This window comes from Sesamum indicum, linkage group LG8, assembly GCF_026168435.1.
Source record: "Sesamum indicum cultivar Baizhima isolate 11 linkage group LG8, ASM2616843v1, whole genome shotgun sequence".
NCBI classification, from domain to species: Eukaryota; Viridiplantae; Streptophyta; class Magnoliopsida; order Lamiales; family Pedaliaceae; genus Sesamum; species Sesamum indicum.
The window spans coordinates 17,512,045-17,531,336 of record NC_142664.1 but is presented as its reverse complement, the minus strand read 5'-3'; the positions used below and the strand labels follow the sequence as shown (position 1 = coordinate 17,531,336).

At 35.9% G+C, this 19,292-nt stretch overlaps 3 protein-coding genes across 15 annotated transcripts; 2 read left to right on the top strand and 1 right to left on the bottom strand.

Moving 5' to 3' along the window:
- Positions 1 to 4,258: 4,258 nt before the first annotated feature.
- Positions 4,259 to 6,067, top strand: LOC105167897 (transcriptional corepressor LEUNIG). Of its 6 annotated transcripts, none has more exons than XM_088884066.1 (5): positions 4,259 to 4,453; positions 4,576 to 4,676; positions 5,226 to 5,356; positions 5,539 to 5,579; positions 5,776 to 6,067. In XM_088884066.1, the coding sequence occupies exons 2-5, from the start codon at positions 4,604 to 4,606 to the stop codon at positions 5,825 to 5,827; spliced, it is 297 nt and encodes a 98-aa protein (XP_088740192.1). In that variant the 5' UTR covers positions 4,259 to 4,453; positions 4,576 to 4,603; the 3' UTR covers positions 5,828 to 6,067. The 6 variants fall into 6 exon arrangements, with proteins under 6 accessions (XP_088740192.1, XP_020551989.1, XP_088740190.1 ...); XM_020696330.2 differs by having other exon boundaries at positions 4,269 to 4,453; positions 5,241 to 5,356; XM_088884064.1 differs by having other exon boundaries at positions 4,270 to 4,441.
- Positions 6,068 to 8,261: 2,194 nt separating this feature from the next.
- On the top strand, positions 8,262 to 17,338 carry LOC105167896 (uncharacterized). 8 transcript variants are annotated; one of them, XR_016066619.1, is made up of 18 exons: positions 8,262 to 8,290; positions 9,002 to 9,099; positions 9,514 to 9,623; positions 9,708 to 10,084; positions 10,417 to 10,465; positions 10,544 to 10,643; positions 11,045 to 11,150; positions 11,467 to 11,518; positions 11,596 to 11,665; positions 12,357 to 12,480; positions 12,814 to 12,850; positions 12,927 to 13,026; positions 13,149 to 13,266; positions 13,584 to 13,629; positions 13,711 to 13,801; positions 16,214 to 16,328; positions 16,706 to 17,003; positions 17,108 to 17,338. XR_016066619.1 is itself a non-coding variant. In XM_020696118.2 (16 exons), the coding sequence occupies exons 1-16, from the start codon at positions 8,559 to 8,561 to the stop codon at positions 16,288 to 16,290; spliced, it is 1,581 nt and encodes a 526-aa protein (XP_020551777.1). In that variant the 5' UTR covers positions 8,297 to 8,558; the 3' UTR covers positions 16,291 to 16,504. The 8 variants fall into 8 exon arrangements, 2 of the variants coding, with proteins under 2 accessions (XP_020551777.1, XP_011086059.1); XR_016066618.1 differs by lacking the exon at positions 8,262 to 8,290 and adding an exon at positions 8,297 to 8,584 and having other exon boundaries at positions 9,717 to 10,084; XR_002287615.2 differs by lacking the exon at positions 8,262 to 8,290 and adding an exon at positions 8,297 to 8,584 and having other exon boundaries at positions 16,840 to 17,003.
- EMB3113 (Ribosomal protein S5 family protein) lies at positions 17,330 to 18,951 on the bottom strand. The gene is made up of 2 exons (XM_088883086.1): positions 18,187 to 18,951; positions 17,330 to 17,786 (listed from the first exon to the last, which is right to left on the bottom strand). Exons 1-2 carry the CDS (start codon positions 18,852 to 18,854, stop codon positions 17,537 to 17,539), a joined length of 918 nt encoding a protein of 305 aa, XP_088739212.1. The 5' UTR covers positions 18,855 to 18,951; the 3' UTR covers positions 17,330 to 17,536.
- Positions 18,952 to 19,292: the final 341 nt, after the last annotated feature.

The window sequence follows — 19,292 nt, the reverse complement described above, 5'->3', positions numbered from 1 at the left end:
TATTTGATTCAGAAAAGTGCATTCAATTCCTTAAAAAGAAAAATAAAAAATAAATAGAAAAGTAACTTCAAGGTAATCCAACTACCCATACTGCTCAAAAGCAACACGAGATCAAAAAGTAAACCAAAATCCAAAATGCTATGAATAATGGGATGGTTAATAGAAAGCAATTATCACTATGTTAGCTTTGTATTTACTAAGGCATTTCAGCAAAAGCCCAAGCGACAAGACACATAAATCACACAAGACGCCTCAACCTTTAACAAAGTTAGCATAAAAACTTGTAATGGATTTTGATTACTTCATGAAACTTACCTCTCTTCCAAAGAGTTAAAGCTAGTGTCTCATTCCAGTAAAGGAATCACTCACTTTCTAAAGAAGAGTTATAGGAACAGCTGTGCCATTTATCAAGCAACACCACAGATTCAACAACTTATAGGCCTAATATCCTGGTTTTTGCAATACCAAAACCACATTACTCGAAAATTGTTACCACTCAAATATGTATGAAACTGCCCATAAGTACCGGAAGGCAGAAAAATAACACAAACTTGGGCAGGTGAATGATTAGTTCTTTACTTGATAAACAATAAGCCACATGCAAGCACAACCATGAGTCAAGCACCAGCTACAACATATATAACTGATTAATTGTTCCTGAGCAAAAGGACCATTCTCCCTCTTCCATGCGAGTACCTAAAAATCAAGGTGATGCTACAGAAACTACCATGTGATTCAAGGGTGAAAATTATAGAAACCGCTATTAGCAAGAAGGAAATCAAAATGGCTAAACACACCAAAGTCAAGTTTCAAAACTACAACATTTTGTAGTGGTCGTTGGCAACCAATTCAAGAATTGGTTAGCAGATCATAACCACCCAAGGCATTTATCCGATTTTATCAATCCTCCACTCATTTTCTCACACTATATCCCCTCTAATAAAGTAAATCAATCCAAGACCACTCTTGCTGACGAGATATATTAAAAGAAAAAAAGAAGAGGGACAATGCATTATCTCATGTCCTGTTATTGCTCTTCGTTTCGATAAATACTCTTTCATATTAGGTAAACAAAAATGGGAATACACATCTATGCAAACACACAAAAATGTTACAAAGCATAAATAGACCACAAAGACACACAATACCCGTAATGAGTATAAATATTGATAAACTAAGGTGACATCCTGCACGAGAAAAAGGGTTGTGTAGATACAAATGAAGACTTAGAAATTGAAGGAGAATGGCAAATGTAACAAGACGCAGATGGCATTCGTTGGCGCAAAAGATAAAAGCAACACCTCACTTTTTCTATGTTCAAAATGGAAGTAAAACATGTTCTACCGTGACACACACACACCCCACACACACACACGCACACACACACACACACACCGGACAAGCACACAACACACACACCTCCCATAAATAAGCATACAATGTGGCGAAACTAAGGTGACATCCTGCACGAGAAAAATGATTGTGTACATAGAAATAAAGACTTAGAAATTGAAGTACAGTGGCAAATGTAACAAGACGCACATGGCATTCGTTAGCGCAGAAGATAAAAGCAACACCACACTTCTTCTATGTTTAAAATGGAAGTAAACATATTCTGTCGTAACACACACACACACACAAAAACAAAGAAAAAGATGCACATATAAGGTAATGAAAAAATCGGAACAAGGAGGGGGCATCATTCAACAAAACTTCTCAAGTTTGTGTTCGATAAAATTAAAAAATAAATACAGTAGCTGATTAGAACATATAAAAATATATTCCTTGACATCATGATCTCAACAGAATCCTACTACACCAGATCATGATTTTTAGAGAGTTTGATCTAGAAACTGAAAAATATTAATCACAAAATCATTGCCCTAATACAATTACATATATAAAACATACTGGAAAATGCTGCAACCTTCTTTGCTCCAATAATAGCATTGGCCAAAAGAGCAGCAATGGTTAAGCTCTTCTTGATGCCCACAGACAGGCTTCACCCAAAGCATCGAATAGCAACCAACAAGTAAAACAACTATAAACTCAATAAAATTCCAAAGCATTACTGCAATATTTCAACTAACAGGACCGATCACATGTCGGAATCACACATAATATACTCATTAAATATCAGAATTCTTACAACCAAAAGAACAAAGAAATTAAATGATACATTACATCAAACTGAAAAACAGCAAATGCACCAAACTAATGCATTGTCCACTAAGCTAAAGTGGTTTTCCACAAGAAGCTCATCAACCACCAGATTAAAGATTGAATAGGGCACACTTAGCAGCAGTTTAGAGGAACCTTAAAAGCACAAGACATATCACCCACTGTAGAAGCTAGTCCTCTTCATGGCGACCTTTCCTACTCTTATTCTCAGAGCGCTTCTTGCTCCTACCCAATCGCGAATCATCTGAAGCACTGACGTCGGAATCAGAGTCAGAATATGCATTCTTGCTCCTCCTTTTATGCCGCAGATCAGCAGAATCATTAGAAGAATCATCATCTGAATGATGGTGACTTCTCCTCCTCCTCTTCTCCTTCCTACTCTTCCTCTTTCTTCGCTGGCGCTTCAATTCCTGTAATTTACCTCATTCAAAAAAGTGCCTTCAATTCCTTAAAAAGAAAAACAAAAAAGCTTCAAGGTAATCCAACTACCCATACTGCACAAAAGCTACATGAGGTCAGAAAGTAAACCAAAATCCTAAATGCTATGAGTACATGGGATGGTTAACAGAAAGCAATTAGCACTAGGTTAGCTTTGTATTTACTAAGGCATTTCAGCAAAAGCCCAAGCGACAAGAAACATAAATCACACAAGACGCATCAACCTTTAACAAAGTTAGCATAAAGACTTGTAATGAATTTTGATTACTTCATGAAACTTACCTCTCTTCCAAAAGTTAAAGCTAGTGTCTCCTTCCAGTAAATGAATCATTCACTTTCTAAAGAAGAGCCACAGGAACAGCTGTGCCATTTATCAAGCAACACCATAGATTCAACAACTTATCATTTTTTTTGTATTCCAAATACATGTCTAATCATACATATATATATATATATATATATATACGTACATATTTCAATCGCAAATAAAATACTATATATATACACACTTACATATATAAATATATATAAAAAAATATATGATTTGATAATCAACAGTAACTTTTGTTTTCCAAGTTTCAACATCAAATATATACCATTTATTTTAAACTATTTTACGTTACCTCAAAACAGAAATCTAAACATACCATCTATCTCCACACACACTTATTTATTTCTAATTTTCTCTCTCTATTTTCACAATACCAAAACAAAACCACTTCAAAACACAAAAGCAAACACTATCAATACTATGTTTGGATTTGGTTTTGCCCATTCCCAAGATGGGCCTAGACTATGCGTCCCATCAGTTTTCCTATTTGGGTTTGTTTCTATTTGTACCGAAAAAACAGAATCATTCTTATATGATATTGAGTGAACCAGATCAAAATTGCAATTAGCAAGTTGTGCGAAAAGTTCATATGTATAAAAAAAAAAAAAAGAGCAGCCGTGCGAAAAGACAACTATCATTCCACTCAGTGGGCCATGTTTCTTAGCCCATTTGTTCTCGTTTGGCCCAAAGCCAGTCTATTCCCAGCCACGTCAGAAACATTTCCACAAAGTCGAGTGCAGACAAACGCGTGTGTATGGTTTCTGGACACGAATAGAAATTTCGGACCCATCCCAAAATATCTGAAAATTGTACGTATATCAATACTTTCCAGATAATTTTATCCATCACCTAAAATTCACATTTATGTGTATATATATATATATATATATATGGGGACAATTAGTCATGCCTAATTAAATATTTTTCTAACTAAGGTTTCAAGAAATTTCTAACTAATGTACGCAATCCTATGAATATTTTCTTAGGTGATTTTGCTATAAATTACATACGAAATAGTTTAACTTAATCTTAATTAAGATTTATAATAAGACCATATATGTATATATCATCATCATCAAATTGGAATTAGTAATTGGTGCAATAAATATTTAGGATGTAGCACATTATGAGTTGCTGTAATTGGGATTCCTAATTAGCACCAAAAAATCTATCCGCAGTTACCTGAGATGAAATGCAAATCTCAAAATGTCAGGTTGGTTGCCAATGAATTGAAAACCCTAATCTGGCATTAAGAAATATGGGGCCCCACCCGAGAATCTCGGACTAAACCCGCGAAACCACTTCCCGTTTTGCATGCTTTTTTTTTACATACTCTCTAACGTCTCTCATTTCCTATTCCTCCCATCACACAAAGAGAAACGAAAACCACAGTGGTTTATCCCAACACCGCCTGCATCCCATCCCATTCCAATCCCCAATTCCCTCTATCACACCACTCTTCTTCTCTCTCCTCATGGATTCCGACAAGATGTGAGTTCATCTGTATAATTCTTCGACCATCGTCTTTCTCGAGGGTTTTTTTTTGGTTGTTATTGTTTTCGGGTTTCGCGTTGTGTATGTTTGTGCTTTATCTGATCTAGGGTTGTGCGTGTGTGTGTTTTCAGGCTGGAGTTGTTCATTCACGATTATTTGATGAAAATGAACCGGCACGCATCTGCTGAGGCTTTCGCCAAAGAAGCTAATCTTCAACGTGAGGATGCTCCTGGTATATACACTATTCTTGTCTTTTACTAATTAAGATTTATCTTTTAGTTTGCAGTTTTGGTTTGTTCTTGAATTAATTAGTGTAAAGTGTAATTTCTTTGCTTGAATTTTGTGATTTTTCTCTGACGTGTACTTTAATTTTCTTGTTGGAAAGTGTATCTAATCAAGCGGCTAATTGAATTGAAAAAGATGGCTTATTTCATGGGCAAAAACTCGGAATTGGAGTTAATTGATTAGTGGCTATAATTTTTTCGGTTGAGCTCAGGACTTTTGTTGTCTTATTGATGCATGATTAATTTCATGGCATACATATTTGGTTTAATTCAAGTCAGCGACACGGAATAATTTTCAATTGATTATTGCATCTAACATCCTGTGAATTGAACTGCATGCGCCTCTCAAAAATTAACCAAATAACCCCTCGAAATTTCTGTCAATTTGTGAATAAATATGGTTTGAATCGCCCTTTTGGAATCGTATTCTTTTCTTTCATATGGAAAGCATATATATTCCGTGTCTCCATGATGTTACCCTTGACGTGACGCAGTAGTTTGCTTCTTTGCAGCTGCCCCTCATAATACTTCTAAAGGATACCTGTATGATTCGTTTTCCATGTTCTTGGATGAGTACTTTGCTGAAATAGCAAAGGGTGGGAAGGCAGCAGAAGACTCCTTATCCAAGGTTTTATCAACTTAACTTTACATGAGTAGTGTAACCTTTTCATAATATGTCTCAATTGATTTTCCTCATCTGTTGGGCTAATAATCAATTCATGCTAAAGAATCATTGTTGTAGGATTGGTTGTTTTGTTCTGCATTTGCTACTTTCTAAATTCTTGGGGTTGTTCATGACTCTTTGCATAGGTTAAAGGGATCTGCGCAGATTGGGGAATTGGGCAACCAAAGTATTTATCATATACACCTTCTTCAATTCAATGGTTTTTATGCTTGTTTGATTTCACCAATTGTTTCATGACATATTATGTTTATTAAATTGTTTTGAAGTATCTGCTGCTTATAAACATATTATTTATCTTGAAATCCAACATGTCCTTGATCAATATATAAGTATCCTAATATTTCCTCGTTTATTCTCTGTAGTTTTGTCTCGTCCCAGAAGTCGTTCAACGTGTATTGCAGAAGATGGACTTAGTTGAAAGGATGTCGACAGTTCTATCTAACCTATAATAGAAAAGAAATAGGGAAAATCATACCCTAAGTTGGAGTTCTTCCTGCGTATTGTGTGCCTTGCTTCAGTACTCCTTTTGTTCTTTCTTTCATGGATTCCTATGTATTTGTGTTGGATTTTAAGTTATGCTTCTTCCTCCTCCTCTCATAAAGGATCAAGTACTGTGTCATTACTAGTCAAAGTTCGAGTTCATTTCTGATCTTATTTGTTTATTGCTTACTGTAGTTTGATGCATAGAGGTGTTCATTATTTTGTAATTATAATTTTTTATAAATTATGGAACATGACAAAAAGTATTTATAAGCCCAATATATGCAAATATATTTACAAAGTAAATAAGTTATGTTAAAAAGTATATTTAAATGTGTCAATACATAATGCATATAATATTATATAAAAAGAATGTTATATAACTTAAAATTTTATTCAATTACACATGTCCACATTATAAAAATATATCATATCATTACTCAAAAAAATATAGAATATTATATATTAATTAATTATATCATAGATTTGCATATTTTTCAACATATATATATTCGATGTAATATTTTAAATTTGAATTGATAATTTATTTTTAAAAAAGTTCAATATATACAACAACTCAGATAAAAATTATGTAAATTTTTTATCAATGTAAAAGAATTCAAAAATTATAAATTTGTGAAATTTATATAGATTCTATACTCAGTATAAAAATTATAAATTTTGAGTAGTGTTTATTTTAAATAAAAAAATTTTATAATAATTCATATTACATTTAAGAGAGCGATTGTAATAGAAATATTTTGTAGGGGTGTAAATAGTAAGGACATTTTCTAGTATATATCATGAGGAGTTATTTTGTTACGTTTTATAGTTTGGGGGTGTAAATGCACTATATGCATAGTTTAGGGATGCAAAGTGTATTTAATTTTTTTAAAATAAGTGTTGTGTGATTGAGGTTGTATTTTGGGAGATAAAAATTACTGCTTATTATCAAATCATATATTTTTTTATATATATTTTTATGGGTTAAATTCTTCTTTACCCCTTGTGATATGGGAAAATATCAAAAACCCCCTTATGAATTTTTTAATATAAAAAATCACCTCTATGTTATGAATAAATAATTACAACGCTCCTGGTCATTTGAGCCTATTTTTTTTAGAAACAATGACTAAAATGCCATCTTAATCAACCGGTCAAACTAGATTTATTAATATATAATTATTTTAATTTATAATATATAAATTTATAATTATTAAAATTACTTATAATATATATTTATAATTTATAAAAAAAATATTATTATCATAACCCACCCCATCCCTACCGCCTGCTCCGCCCCATCCTCCAACCCCCGCCACCCTCCACGCCCAACCTCCTCCGCCCCCCGCCACCCCCTCCCAACAAGCCATCTTTCTGCTCTTAAATTACTTAGCCGCCCCACTTGCACCGCAATTCCCTCTATTCTTCAACTATTCATTCACATATAAAAAGAGATCAAGTGGGTTGATTTTTCTCTGCAATCAACCACCTTACATTACTCTCCAATTCACTGCTTTGGAAAGGGAAAAAGAGAAAAGCAGTGTTTATGTTGCGCATACTGCTGCGATTTGCAGTGATTATTCTGCTGTTTCATGGCTTCTGTTGGTCGGAAGAAGGTATCAGAAATATTCACTTTTGCTCCCCCATCCCCCACCGACCCACGCCTGGGCGACGCCGGGAGATACCCATCGCACTCGTTGCGTTGGGTGACTGCCGTCGCCCAGGGGTGAGGAGGCGCGGCCGCGCCCTTCTCTGTAGCAGCAGCGGCGAGAAACCGCCACTGCTGCTTTTTTTGTACATATAATTAATTTAATTAAATTAATATTTTATTATATAAATAATTAAATAGTTATTATACATAAGATTTTATTATTCTGTTAATAATATTTTATTATTTAATAATATTTTAATAAATGTATTATATTAAATGTGAGAGAAGGGAAAAAATGTCAAAAAAACATAGTTATTTCATAGCCAATTCGTAATCAATGCGCGTGTGCCCAATTTCTATACGAAGGAATTTTTTTAAATTTTATTTTATATTACAAGAGGAAATAAATACTTTAATTTTTATAGAAATGTCCTAAATATTTTTATTACACAGGGTGGTCTTTGAATTTTTCTCATATTTTTATATATATGCACGTGTATATATATAGGTCTATGTCTTGTTTTTTAAAAACAAAAATAATCACTCGTTATCAAATCATAATTTTTTTATATTTTATTTATATATATTATATATAAAAAATTTACACAAATAAAATATAAAAATAAATAGGCAAATATTGAGAATGTTTAGGCCGTCCCAAAAATTTGAAACCAAACAAAGTTTCTCTCTCTAATTGTCCGTTTTCTTTCTTGGGTGGTAGTGTATATAATGGGGTTGCTGAGGTTGGCACCTAATTTTGCTTTTCCTTCAGTGCTCTTTTCTGCATGGCTTCCTTAGCATATGCACCGCGCCACTGTACTGCCACCAACCCATTCACTTTCACTCTCTAATTCTCTCGGAGGGGTTTTTCTTTTCGCTTGAGTTTCAGGCTTTCTTCTCCCATCAAGAATCAAGATTTCTTTGAACTCGATCTCTCCGCCTTCTGTTCGTCTATTAACTATTTTACTGCCCATTTTCTCTTTCTTCTCTTATTTTTTGTTTTTTGTCCTCATGGAGCACTGGGATCCTCAGATGATGTGAGTTGTCCTATTCTTAGTCGTGGAATGCTTTCGCTTTTTTCTTAAGAAATTCGTGAGGGTTCTTGAGTGATTTCTTGATTTTTTTTTTTTTGTTCTAAATTGATTTCTTGATTTTCTTGAGGTTTTTTCTATTTCTTCATTTATTTGTCGATTTTCTTGAGGGTTTTTCAATTTCTTGATCTATTCTGTTCTTTCTTTTTTGTTGGTTTTGGACATGATATATGGAGTAATAATTTTACTTAACAAAATCTTGAGTTCTTTATTTTTTCCCCCCTTTGTAATTTCTTGATTTAATTTTTTTTTCCTGAAATGGTATGTTTTTACATGTTATTGCGTGATGCTTTTCCGCGTCTCGTGTATTTGCGATTTTGTTGATTTTGGCACGCGACTTTGTTGATTTTGGCTTTTTTGCAGGCTGGACTTGTACATTCACAATTATATGATCAGAAACAACATGCACGAAACTGCCGAGATTTTCGCCAGAGAGGCTAATGTCTGTCCCAAGGTTGTTGGTAGGTTGACTCACTTGGTCGCTTTCAAGATTCTTTTGATGTACTTAAGAAATCTATTGTTTTCTTGAGACTATGGTATCTATTAATGCAAGAACTAATCCTTTTGCTTGAATTTAGTTGCTTTTGACGGAACTTTTATTTTTGGAAAGTGTATCTAATCTATGGCTAAATTTCTTCTGAGTTGAGTGCTATTGCATGGTTGATTTTGGGTTATTTAAGCCAATGCTGCCGTGATATTTGGTTATGATATCTTATGAATAACAAGTACTGGTTTAAATGCTTTTTGGTGCTCAAACTTTTTTCTTTAAGCAATTGAGGGTTGACAGTATTCTTTTCTTCCACAATAAATGTAGTATATTATGTTCCAATAATCGCTTGAGGTATCATTGCTTTTACATATATTTCTTTCTGCAGCATTAGATCCTCCTGAAGGGTTTCTGTCAGAATGGTGGTCGTTATTTTGGAGTGTATACTCTAGTCATTGCACAAATCATGCTGAAGCAACAGAAGACTCTTCATCAAAGGTTTTGCTTAATATAAGTTTGTTTAACCGTCGTTCTATCTCTGTCCAAATTCTACAATTATGCCAAGTTTTCCGTACTTGTCAGGCAACTCAGAATGCTGGAAGTGTGTCTCAGAATGTTAATTCTGTTATGCTGGACCCAGATGTTGATTATATTTTACAGACTCTATGCCCTACAGTGCAAATGCCAGGACTTCCTAGTATGCTACAAACTCTCAGTCCAAGGCCAGATATAGGAAATTTGCAGCAAAGTGATGCTTCGAGAATGATGCCAAGGCCAATATTAGAACTTCCTATTTCAGACTTCAGTATAACGCCAGGACAAACTTCAAGAAGTTTGATAACTGCACCAATATTTGAGCAAGAACGTCTTAAGCTTCCTGTCAGGGACTTGAATACTGACCCGCAGGTTCTAAATGTCAATGAATTAGCGTGCATGCTGCCATCTTCAAGAAATTCTAGGTAACACATCTTCTGAGTCTACTGTCTATCTGAATCTGTCTCTCGCAAAGATGCTATAAATTTCTTCCAAAGTCCTTGTTAGGTGATGTTCTCATTGCAAAGGTGATATAAAGGAAGGTGATTGCTATTAAAAGGATGTTATAAGGTTGCTTTATGCCTATTCTGATTTCCCTGGTATTGATTTCACTTAAAAGTTACATAAACTGCATAACATGATTTGTGAGAATTCCTAATTTGCAATGACTTCCTAAGTTACAGCTGGTGTGGTAATTTTTCATTTGAAAACTTATGAATTGTTGGCTTATAAATGCCTGATGTGTTCTATCTTGCAGCCACCTACTGGAGAAAGTATATAGGAATCCTCAGCTTTCTGTTACTAGAGTATGTCAACATTTTATGCAACTAATAGTAGGATACTGTTAAAAATGATGTTCATAAAATATTTTACTTATTCTGTAGAATGACAGAGGTGGTGCTAGTTTGAGGAGATCCACTGCCGCAGAACCAACTTATCATCCACCACGACCTATTCAACCCAAAATAGGACCTGCTGATAGAGGTTTGTTTGACGCTTGTTCCTCTTATTGTTCTTTCCTCATTCCTACTAAGTTGTATATTGATTTTTGTTCCACTATGTACCCTTTTGTCTTGTAAAAGGTTAGTTGGTGGGTTATGTGAACGGAAGTTGTATCTTGGAGAATTCATTAGAATCTTTGAGAAACTCTTTGGTTCTGAAAGAATTTAAACTTTAGACCAACACTAAAAAGGGCGGGAGTTCAATCATTTAAAGCTTTTTTTTTAGAATCAAAATTGTATTAGGAACTCTGGCATAATAAAACCCCTCCTCAAGACCAAATTGTGGATCTGAACTGAATATGTTATTACAATGTAAAGCTAAAATGTAGAGTTCACTTGATCTAACCTTCTCAGATTGCAAGTTTATAATCTTTTGCCCCACAGATTCCCAAGGGTGTCTTCAGCTTCCTGTCAAGAACTTGAATTATAACTCGGAGCTTTCTGATTTTGATCAGTTACTTTGCTTACTGCCATCTTCAAGCAATTGCAGGTAACATTATGTCAAACATACAGTCTGTTTGCTGATTCTAAAGTTATCATGACATTCTATTCAGTGTCTTGTTATGCCCTATGACGGGCTGATTGTGGTGCGAAGGTCTTATGTTATTGTAAAATAATGCTCTCGTTTACAGAGGTGACACGACTACTCTGATTTCTGTGGAATTAATATTTCATCAAAATTTAGATTCATGCTATGATTTGCATCATTGATTTGTATCATGTTATTTTTCTGGTTTTCTCCATTTGCACATATTATTACTTGTCGCTTATACAGATGCAAGCTGCTTACCTCTTCAATCTTGCAGCTATCCTAAGGAGAATATTTATAAGAAGCAGCCTATGCTTTCTGTCAAACGAGTATGTATTTTAAACAATCAATGGTGCAGATTTGTAGATGAAAATGATGTTGATTAAATATGTTAATTGTTCTGCAGGATGACAAATGTGGTGCTAGTTCATGGATCCCAACTTCTGCCATTCCAACTCGTCAACCTACTGATACAGGTTTGTTAGATGCTTGTTACTCTTGCTGTTTCCTAGTGAGCAGTAATCCAGTGGTGATTCACCATGAATGCTGATTGCACAGTTTGCTTATTAAATGCGCTTGGTATATATCTTGGACGTTACCTACAACTTTTGAAAAGCTCTTTAGGATTCTCTTATATTATTTTAAATTTTAGACAAAACACTAAAATGGATAGGCCTCCATCCACCAAGTATTTGGATCAAAGTTGTAGTAGGAGCTCCGACACAAGGAACCCCCTTCTTCTCACAGACCAAATGTTGGATTAGACAGTGAATATGTTATTACAATGTGAAGCAAAAATGTCTAGTTTACTTAGGGGTTTGATTGAACTTATGATCTCCTAAAACGTCTAGTGAAATGTTTGAGAAATTATAAAATGTCCCGAAATGTCTGGTTAAAGTTTTAGTAAATGAGCTTGTAAGCTCCCAAAATGAGATGTCAGGGACTCAGGATCCTTTAGACAAGTAAGGGGGTTCTAACTTATTTTTAAGATTTTTGGTAAAACCTTTACTCATATGAATTCAAATATTGCATTTTTATCATCTTAAAATCACAGTATTTCAAAAGCTTACTTTTAGCATAATATATGAGCTTATAAGATGTTCTAAATAAACTTAGCGAGACACCCTCTCAAAATTAAAAGTTTGTACTTTTTCTTAATCCCCTTAGATGCAAGCATGCGTGAGCAGGAGCTTCTTAGGCTTTATGTCAGGAACTTGAATTCCAATTCCAATTCACAGCTCCTTGACATCCATCAATTAGCTCATATGCCACCATCTTCAAGCAATTGCAGGTGATGTTCTCTTGAGCCTACTGTCTCCCTGCACTGGTTTTAAAGTTACTATTAACTTCCACTAAACGCCTGTGATGTTCATATGTGCTATGGTTTGGTAGACTGTTGGAAGGTCATAGATGGCAGAAGCCATATAATTTGAGCTATAGTCAGCATAACGATTTCCTTGGATTTGATATTTCATGCAATTAGTAAATTGCATCATATGATTTGCGAATATCCTCTTTTGCAATGACTTTTCTAGGTTACTCCTTTCCAAAGAATCAATTGTTCATTTATTTAGAAGCATGATGCTAACACGGTTTTTTTTTAATGTGCCATCGTATCTTGCAGCCATCCCCAAAAGAGGCATCAGCTTTCTGTTACTCGAGTATGTCTTCATTCATACAATCAATGGGATTTAGGAGATAGAAATAATATTGAAAAATATTTTCCTTGTCATGCAGGATGGCGAATGTGGTACTGATTTGAGGAGATTTATTGGTGTTGAGCCAATTTGTCATGCACAATACACTATACAACCTAAAACAAGACCAGCTGATGCAGGTTTGTATAGATGCTTGTTCTTTCCTAGTGAGCAGTATATTGGTCATCGTTCGGCATCTACACTGATCCATCCAGTGTGCTGGTTAAATACTTGCATTACAAGTGTTTTCATATCCAAATAGATGCAAGAATGCCAGAGCAAGGGCGTCTTAAGCTACCTGTCAGGAATCTGAATTCCAAGTCACAGCTACTTGGTATTGATCAATTGGCTCACCTGCTGTCATCATCAGGCAATTGCAGGTGATGTTCCTTTGAGTCTACTTTCTCTGCTGATTCCAAAATTATTATGGACTCACAATACCTTATCATGTTCATCCATCCTGTGGAGAGGTGAAATAGGGCAAGGTCTTAAGTCACATAAGTGAAGGTGATTGTTATTAAGCTGGACTAGTTTGTATGGAATTAGGGTATTCCGCAACTATTATGATTTATCATACTTAACATTTCACTAACTTTTTTCTTGCTTCAGGTTTTTCTAATTTGAAAGACTATCAATTATTCATTTATAGTGAAGCAAGATGCTGATCTGTTCTTTAATGTGCCATTTTATCTTGCAGCCATCCTCAGAAGGATGTTAATAAGAGTCACCTTTCTCTTACCCGAGTATGTATGCATTTATACAGTCAATGGGTATAGGATCATTGATCAAATGAATTCAACAAAATAATTCACTTGTTTTTGCAGGATGACGGATCTGGAACTAGTCTGAGGATACCTACTGCTGCTGAGCCAACTCGTAATGAACCAAAAGCTATACAATATAATATGGGAACTGGTAATACTGGTTCACTTTACATGCTCTTTCTCTTTTTTTTATCTTTTCCTGGTGTGCTTTACACTTATTATCATTTCACTACCACTGCTGGTGATCATTCAGTTTGCTTGCTGAAAACTTGCATAAAATTTTGTTGGCTTGTTATGAAAGTCGTTGGCGGATAACTTGAATGAGAATATCTTTGAGAAGCTCTGGCATAATGACCAAATCTTGAAGTGGTTGGTGTGTTATTAAAATCTGAAGCTAAAATGTAATTTACTTGAACTCCAGTGCTTCATATTAATATTGAAATCACAGAAACAAAACCTTGCATTTGCCCAATCTTCAATGGAGTCCAGAAAAGTTGATATTAAGTTGGCTTTTCTGCCTGTAAAGGTTCCTTTAAAGATGGTGCAAAGGAGGAACTTGGATTTAGTCTTAGGTTCCTAATGGGATGTTTGTGATGCTGAACAAGTGTCAAAGGTAAGCTGGTGTTACAACAAATACAGAGAATTACTTACCATTTTGCAGGTTGTGTCTAACCAAATTTAGCACACATGATTATCATGCTATGATTGCTCTAGGGAACTATGTGAAAAGCCTCTTAAATTATGATTCAAAATTTGCTGGCTGCTTCATAATAGAGTCCATTGTTGATGTGCTGGTATTAGGCTCTTCAACAAGTTCCAATTCTACAAGTTTTGATTCCAGCTTCTGAATCCAAGAACTTATGCTGGTGCATGAAGCGCATGAGCTGCTAATATTTTCTCAAGCATGGTGTTAAGGAACATTATTGGCTATCAGGCGTAGAGAAAGCTGAGCCATTATCTGGGGACATTGTTGTTTTATCATAAGATACTCTTGTGCAATAATATTTATGGATATTAAATCAACAAATTTTTATTATCTTATTCGCTTGACCTATGGGAGTTCTTTTACCTCAATTTACTTTCGCCTCATCCTTTCTACTTATGTTACAATCATTCATCTTAAATAATCAACAAATATGGGTAATGTATAAAAAGGGCGGGGAGAAAAAACTACCAAATCTTCATTAAATTTGTTTCGGTTGGGAAGCGGTCTTACATGCATAGGTGTGATGAAATATGGACTATTCATTTGCGGGGAGCTGTAAGCCTATGATGAACAGTGGGATTTTGGTGTATATATACCATCTGGATTTGGTATCTATTTTTTGGTTGGTGATTAGGGGATCATATTAGGAAGTACGTAGTAATTATCTTGTAAGCGCAGGAAGAATCATAGGGAGGTAATATCTAACCAGAATATTTGTAATTGCTAGGTTAAGACATTAGGATCCACGGAGATGAAGTTATACATGGTACAATGCCGTATTGCAGCCGTTCACTGCTGATGCATAGAGATAAGGGCAAAGAGTTCTAAGAAGAGTTATAGGACTAGATATAGCTCCTGACCGCTTCCAGAATCTGGTTTCCAGACTCGTCACAGGACTAGGACTTCCCTCTGCTCAGGTTCACACCCTAGAAGTGCTTTAATATCTGCAAAAAATCATGAATTGGCGTATTGTTAGCATGAGATTAGCTGTACAGCTAAGTGCGGTTCAGTATAGGCATCGCGGTTGCTACCCATTTAGTTAGTAGGAGACCTAAACGCTTTATAGGTGTCGCTATTGACATAATTAGTAATCAGTACTGCAGCCTAACCACGGCTAGTTATCGAGTTACGCTGCTAGTCTCTGTTAGTAGAGGCAGTTGTTCTCGAGTGGCTGAGTGGTGGTGCTATAACATGTAGGTGGTGCTATAAAGAAGGTTTTGTGCAACATAAAGAAGTTCGTAACATTCTATAATATAGGAATATTTGATGTGTTTGATTAGTTTATGTCGTCAAACTAGCTCAAGTGCTCCTCGGTTTCTTCAATGAGCGCAAGTGTTGCTATGTGTGGGCAAACTTGATGAATTTGCCGTATTAAATAACTTACTCCCACATTTCTTTCAGATATTAGCAATAACTCTTGTATTGGTCTTTCCACGTACAATGAGCTTGCATGCGAGATCTCATCAGCATAAAATTTCTTTGCTTGTCTTCATTAACCAAAAGAAATTCGGAAATGTGTCTCATTGATTTAGTCGCATCTCAAAGAAATACTTAACACAATAAAGCATATTTTTACATGGACCCGGAGCCCTGGACTAAATTATTCTAGTCAAAAGTTCATTAACTAACTTTCTTGTCTCGTACACAGTGAATCTTTAGAGTTGATCTTCTTCTTTTCTTACTTTCTAATTGGTACAATCTTGCATCTAAGAGCCTCTGAAATTTCATGAGAAGAGAATACATCTTTTGATAACAGAAAACATCACAGGATGTGTTGCTTTCTTCCTTTATACAATTGGATAAAAATATGATTTAATGTAAATGGAATCTCATGACATTTTTATGTATATTCTGCAGCATGCTTTCAGGAACGTAGCTTGTTTCACTTGGTCCCGCGAACATCCGGAGAGCTGATATTATTACCTGCATCTTGAAGTTCATCCAAAATGGCTAAAAGGGAAAAGATGTTGAGGTAAGTAGAAGCAGTCTAGTTGTTTGCATTGACTTTTGATTCCCTTAAGCTTGTTCACAATTTTACTGTTATCCGCTTATCTATTTACCATTCTCAGGTGTAGAGATTACTTTACAGTTTTATTGGATAAATTTATGTAAATATTTATGAAACTTTATGTTTTCTTATTCTTCCAACAGTATGTTTACCCATACTTTTCTCGTATACCAAATATTTGAAAGAAAGAATGTTGATAGAATCAGAAACATTGCAACAGATCAAAAGCCTATTACTATATAGAAAGCTTGTTTATATCATTGGACAGTTTGAGTATGTTACGTACGTGATTGGATTTCGAGAAGAAAAAGGTCACTCTCTTTTGATGTATGCTACTGCAGATATCATTTTATCTTCCAGATGATATGCAATAACAATGCTGCCATGAACTTCATTGTTGTGGTTCTGACATGTGTTCTTCCTACTCTTCTGATTCTTTCTGCCTGTGAGGATAATAGTTTAGCTTCTAATACAGGGTAAAGATGTGAAGGTGGGAATCTATTCTGAGTAAAAATTAAAACGTTAACTAATGAATATAAATGATTCCGTCCCGAGTAAAAATAGTTTCTCCTGAAGTTATGACGGATGTTGAAGATGATTTCCTATCTCGACTTGGGAACCCTATTGGCCACTGTGCAGGTAATTTCGTCGTTTTGAACATTCACTACCGGTATGATTATGTGATTAAGATTATTTACTCATTGTTTTGAGCATGATGAAATGGTATTTTCCATAATTTCCAGGGGGCATGCTAACATTGTTGGTTTGACTTCAACATCCTTGGATATCTGCAGAAAAAACATAACCATTGCTTTGGCAGAAGACTAGCACTCTAGTTGAATTATTACACCTAACTCCGCTGGGAACGAACCATAAAGGCTCCACAGCTAGAGGTTGTTCGGATGAACTTAATATGCTTTTTAAAATATTTTATCAGATGTTTGAATGCTTATAAGATGCCAGAGTGCAGAGAAGCGGGGAAATATTATAAGCTGGCAACTGCAACAAGAATGGACTGCTATCAAGAAAAATGTTAGCAATAGACAGATTTGGGCACAAAAGAGGGAGTCTTATCTTGGACTTAACAAATTATCATTTTAAACAGAAAAACAAAAAGAAAAAAGAATGGAACAGATCCCTGTTTTTACTTCTCTACAAAGACGGACAATGTATCACTTCCATAGTTCTTCCATAGGGATACCGCGCTCTTCAGCAACTTCACTGAACTGCCTCATCCGCTGTACGGCAACAACAGTGGCCCTGGCGTTGTTGAGAGCGTTATTGCTACCGAGCTGCTTCCCAAGAGCATTCTCAACACCGGCCATTTCCAATACAATCCTAACGGCTCCTCCAGCAATGACACCCGTACCAGGGGAAGCCGGTCTCAGCATCACCCTCGCTGCCCCATAGTCCGCCTCGGATCTGCAGTTCAATTTACCCCAAAAGTATGAAATCTGATACACTACAGTCAAATCCAAGAAAACTTAATATAAGGAAGATCAAACGGAACATGAATTATCTTTGTATCCTCGAGAAAAGCTGCGGCATTCAAGTTTCAAACACCAATTGACACCCACACACACTAGCACCATAGAGAAACAAGAACTGATATGCATACAATTCAAGAACATCTACTCAAATATCCTAGAAAACTCTCAGCGATTACCAGTCTACAGAGTAAGATACAAAATCAGCAATCCAAGTTTAACGATGCCATAATCGATTGACCCCAAGAGCCGGTAAACAAACAATAAAAAACTAATACATTTTACAACCTTACCAACACAAACAAACGGAATATGTAAGGAGGCAAAAGACTCACCTGTGAGGGAAAGTCTTGTACTTGGTCATAGGCACAGTAATAACGTTCCTCCTTGCATTAACAGCCGATTTCTGCACAGCTGCAATCACTTCCTTCGCCTTTCCCACGCCAACCCCGACATTACCCTGTTTATCACCCACCACAACAATAGCTCTGAAATGCAGCTGTTTCCCTCCCTTCACAACCTTAGTAACTCTCCTAACTTGCACCACTCTCTCCTCAAACCCATCTCTCACCTTCTCCTTCTTGTTCTTGGACCCGAACCCAGTTGTTTTCTTCACCTTAGAGTCCATCACATAGACATCATTGCCAAGCAAAGTCTCTCCACTATATGCGGGCCCGTAAATTTCCTCATAGGCTCTGGCAATATCATCCTCTGATTCAACGGGGCCTTCGTCGAATGAGGGCGGTGGAATGAAGTCTTCAGGGGGCTCCGGTGGGCTGTATGCGGAGATTTCTTCGGGGTCAACAGTGTCGAAGAATGTGGTGTCGAGGTCGGCGTTGGCTCTGGCAGGAGGGAGTTTGTGGGTTAATTTCGAGAGGGAGAGAGGCTTTGAGATGGAGGAGGAATGGTGGTGAGAGGGGAAAGCAGACGGCCTGCTGCGGTGGGGATTGACAGAGAGGGAGGAGAAAGTGGCGGAGAGGGAAGCGGCGGAGGCGGCAGCCATTGAAAGTGGTTCGATCAGTGGAGTTCAGAGTGCGGAGAGGGGATAAGACCCCGAATTCTGGTTTTCCTTTTGGATGACGAAGAGGGGACGATGTGGATTATGGTAGATGTCTATTTGCTGCATATAATTGGGCCTGAGAGAAGAAACTATTGGATCAGAGTGGGCCTGGATTGTCCAATAAAAGTCCATTTTCAAGTCATGCGGCCCAACTATATTTGCAGTTGGCCCAACTTGACAAATGAATTAAGTCTAAGAGCCCACGTTGCTCCAAATCAATAATAAGCACATCACAGCCAAATTAAATCCCACCAATCTCAATCAATTACACAATGAATATGTATATAATTAATTATTTTTTAATTATATTTCAATCACATAATAAATATAATATATCTATTATATAATTAATCAAATTTTATCTGAATTAAAAAGATTTCA

Excerpts from the sequence above, each read along its gene's own strand:
- EMB3113 (XM_088883086.1), bottom strand. The coding sequence starts at position 18,854 with ATGGCTGCCGCCTCCGCCGCTTCCCTCTCCGCCACTTTCTCCTCCCTC. Across the intron at positions 17,787-18,186 it reads TACAAGACTTTCCCTCACAG|ATCCGAGGCGGACTATGGGG; the intron begins GTGAGTCTTTTG and ends ATTGAACTGCAG.
- LOC105167897 (XM_088884064.1), top strand. Across the intron at positions 4,677-5,225 it reads TCAACGTGAGGATGCTCCTG|TTTGCTTCTTTGCAGCTGCC; the intron begins GTATATACACTA and ends GTGACGCAGTAG. Across the intron at positions 5,357-5,538 it reads CAGAAGACTCCTTATCCAAG|GTTAAAGGGATCTGCGCAGA; the intron begins GTTTTATCAACT and ends CTCTTTGCATAG.
- LOC105167896 (XM_020696118.2), top strand. The coding sequence starts at position 8,559 with ATGGAGCACTGGGATCCTCAGATGAT. Across the intron at positions 12,851-12,926 it reads ATCAGCTTTCTGTTACTCGA|GATGGCGAATGTGGTACTGA; the intron begins GTATGTCTTCAT and ends CTTGTCATGCAG. Across the intron at positions 13,630-13,710 it reads GTCACCTTTCTCTTACCCGA|GATGACGGATCTGGAACTAG; the intron begins GTATGTATGCAT and ends TTGTTTTTGCAG.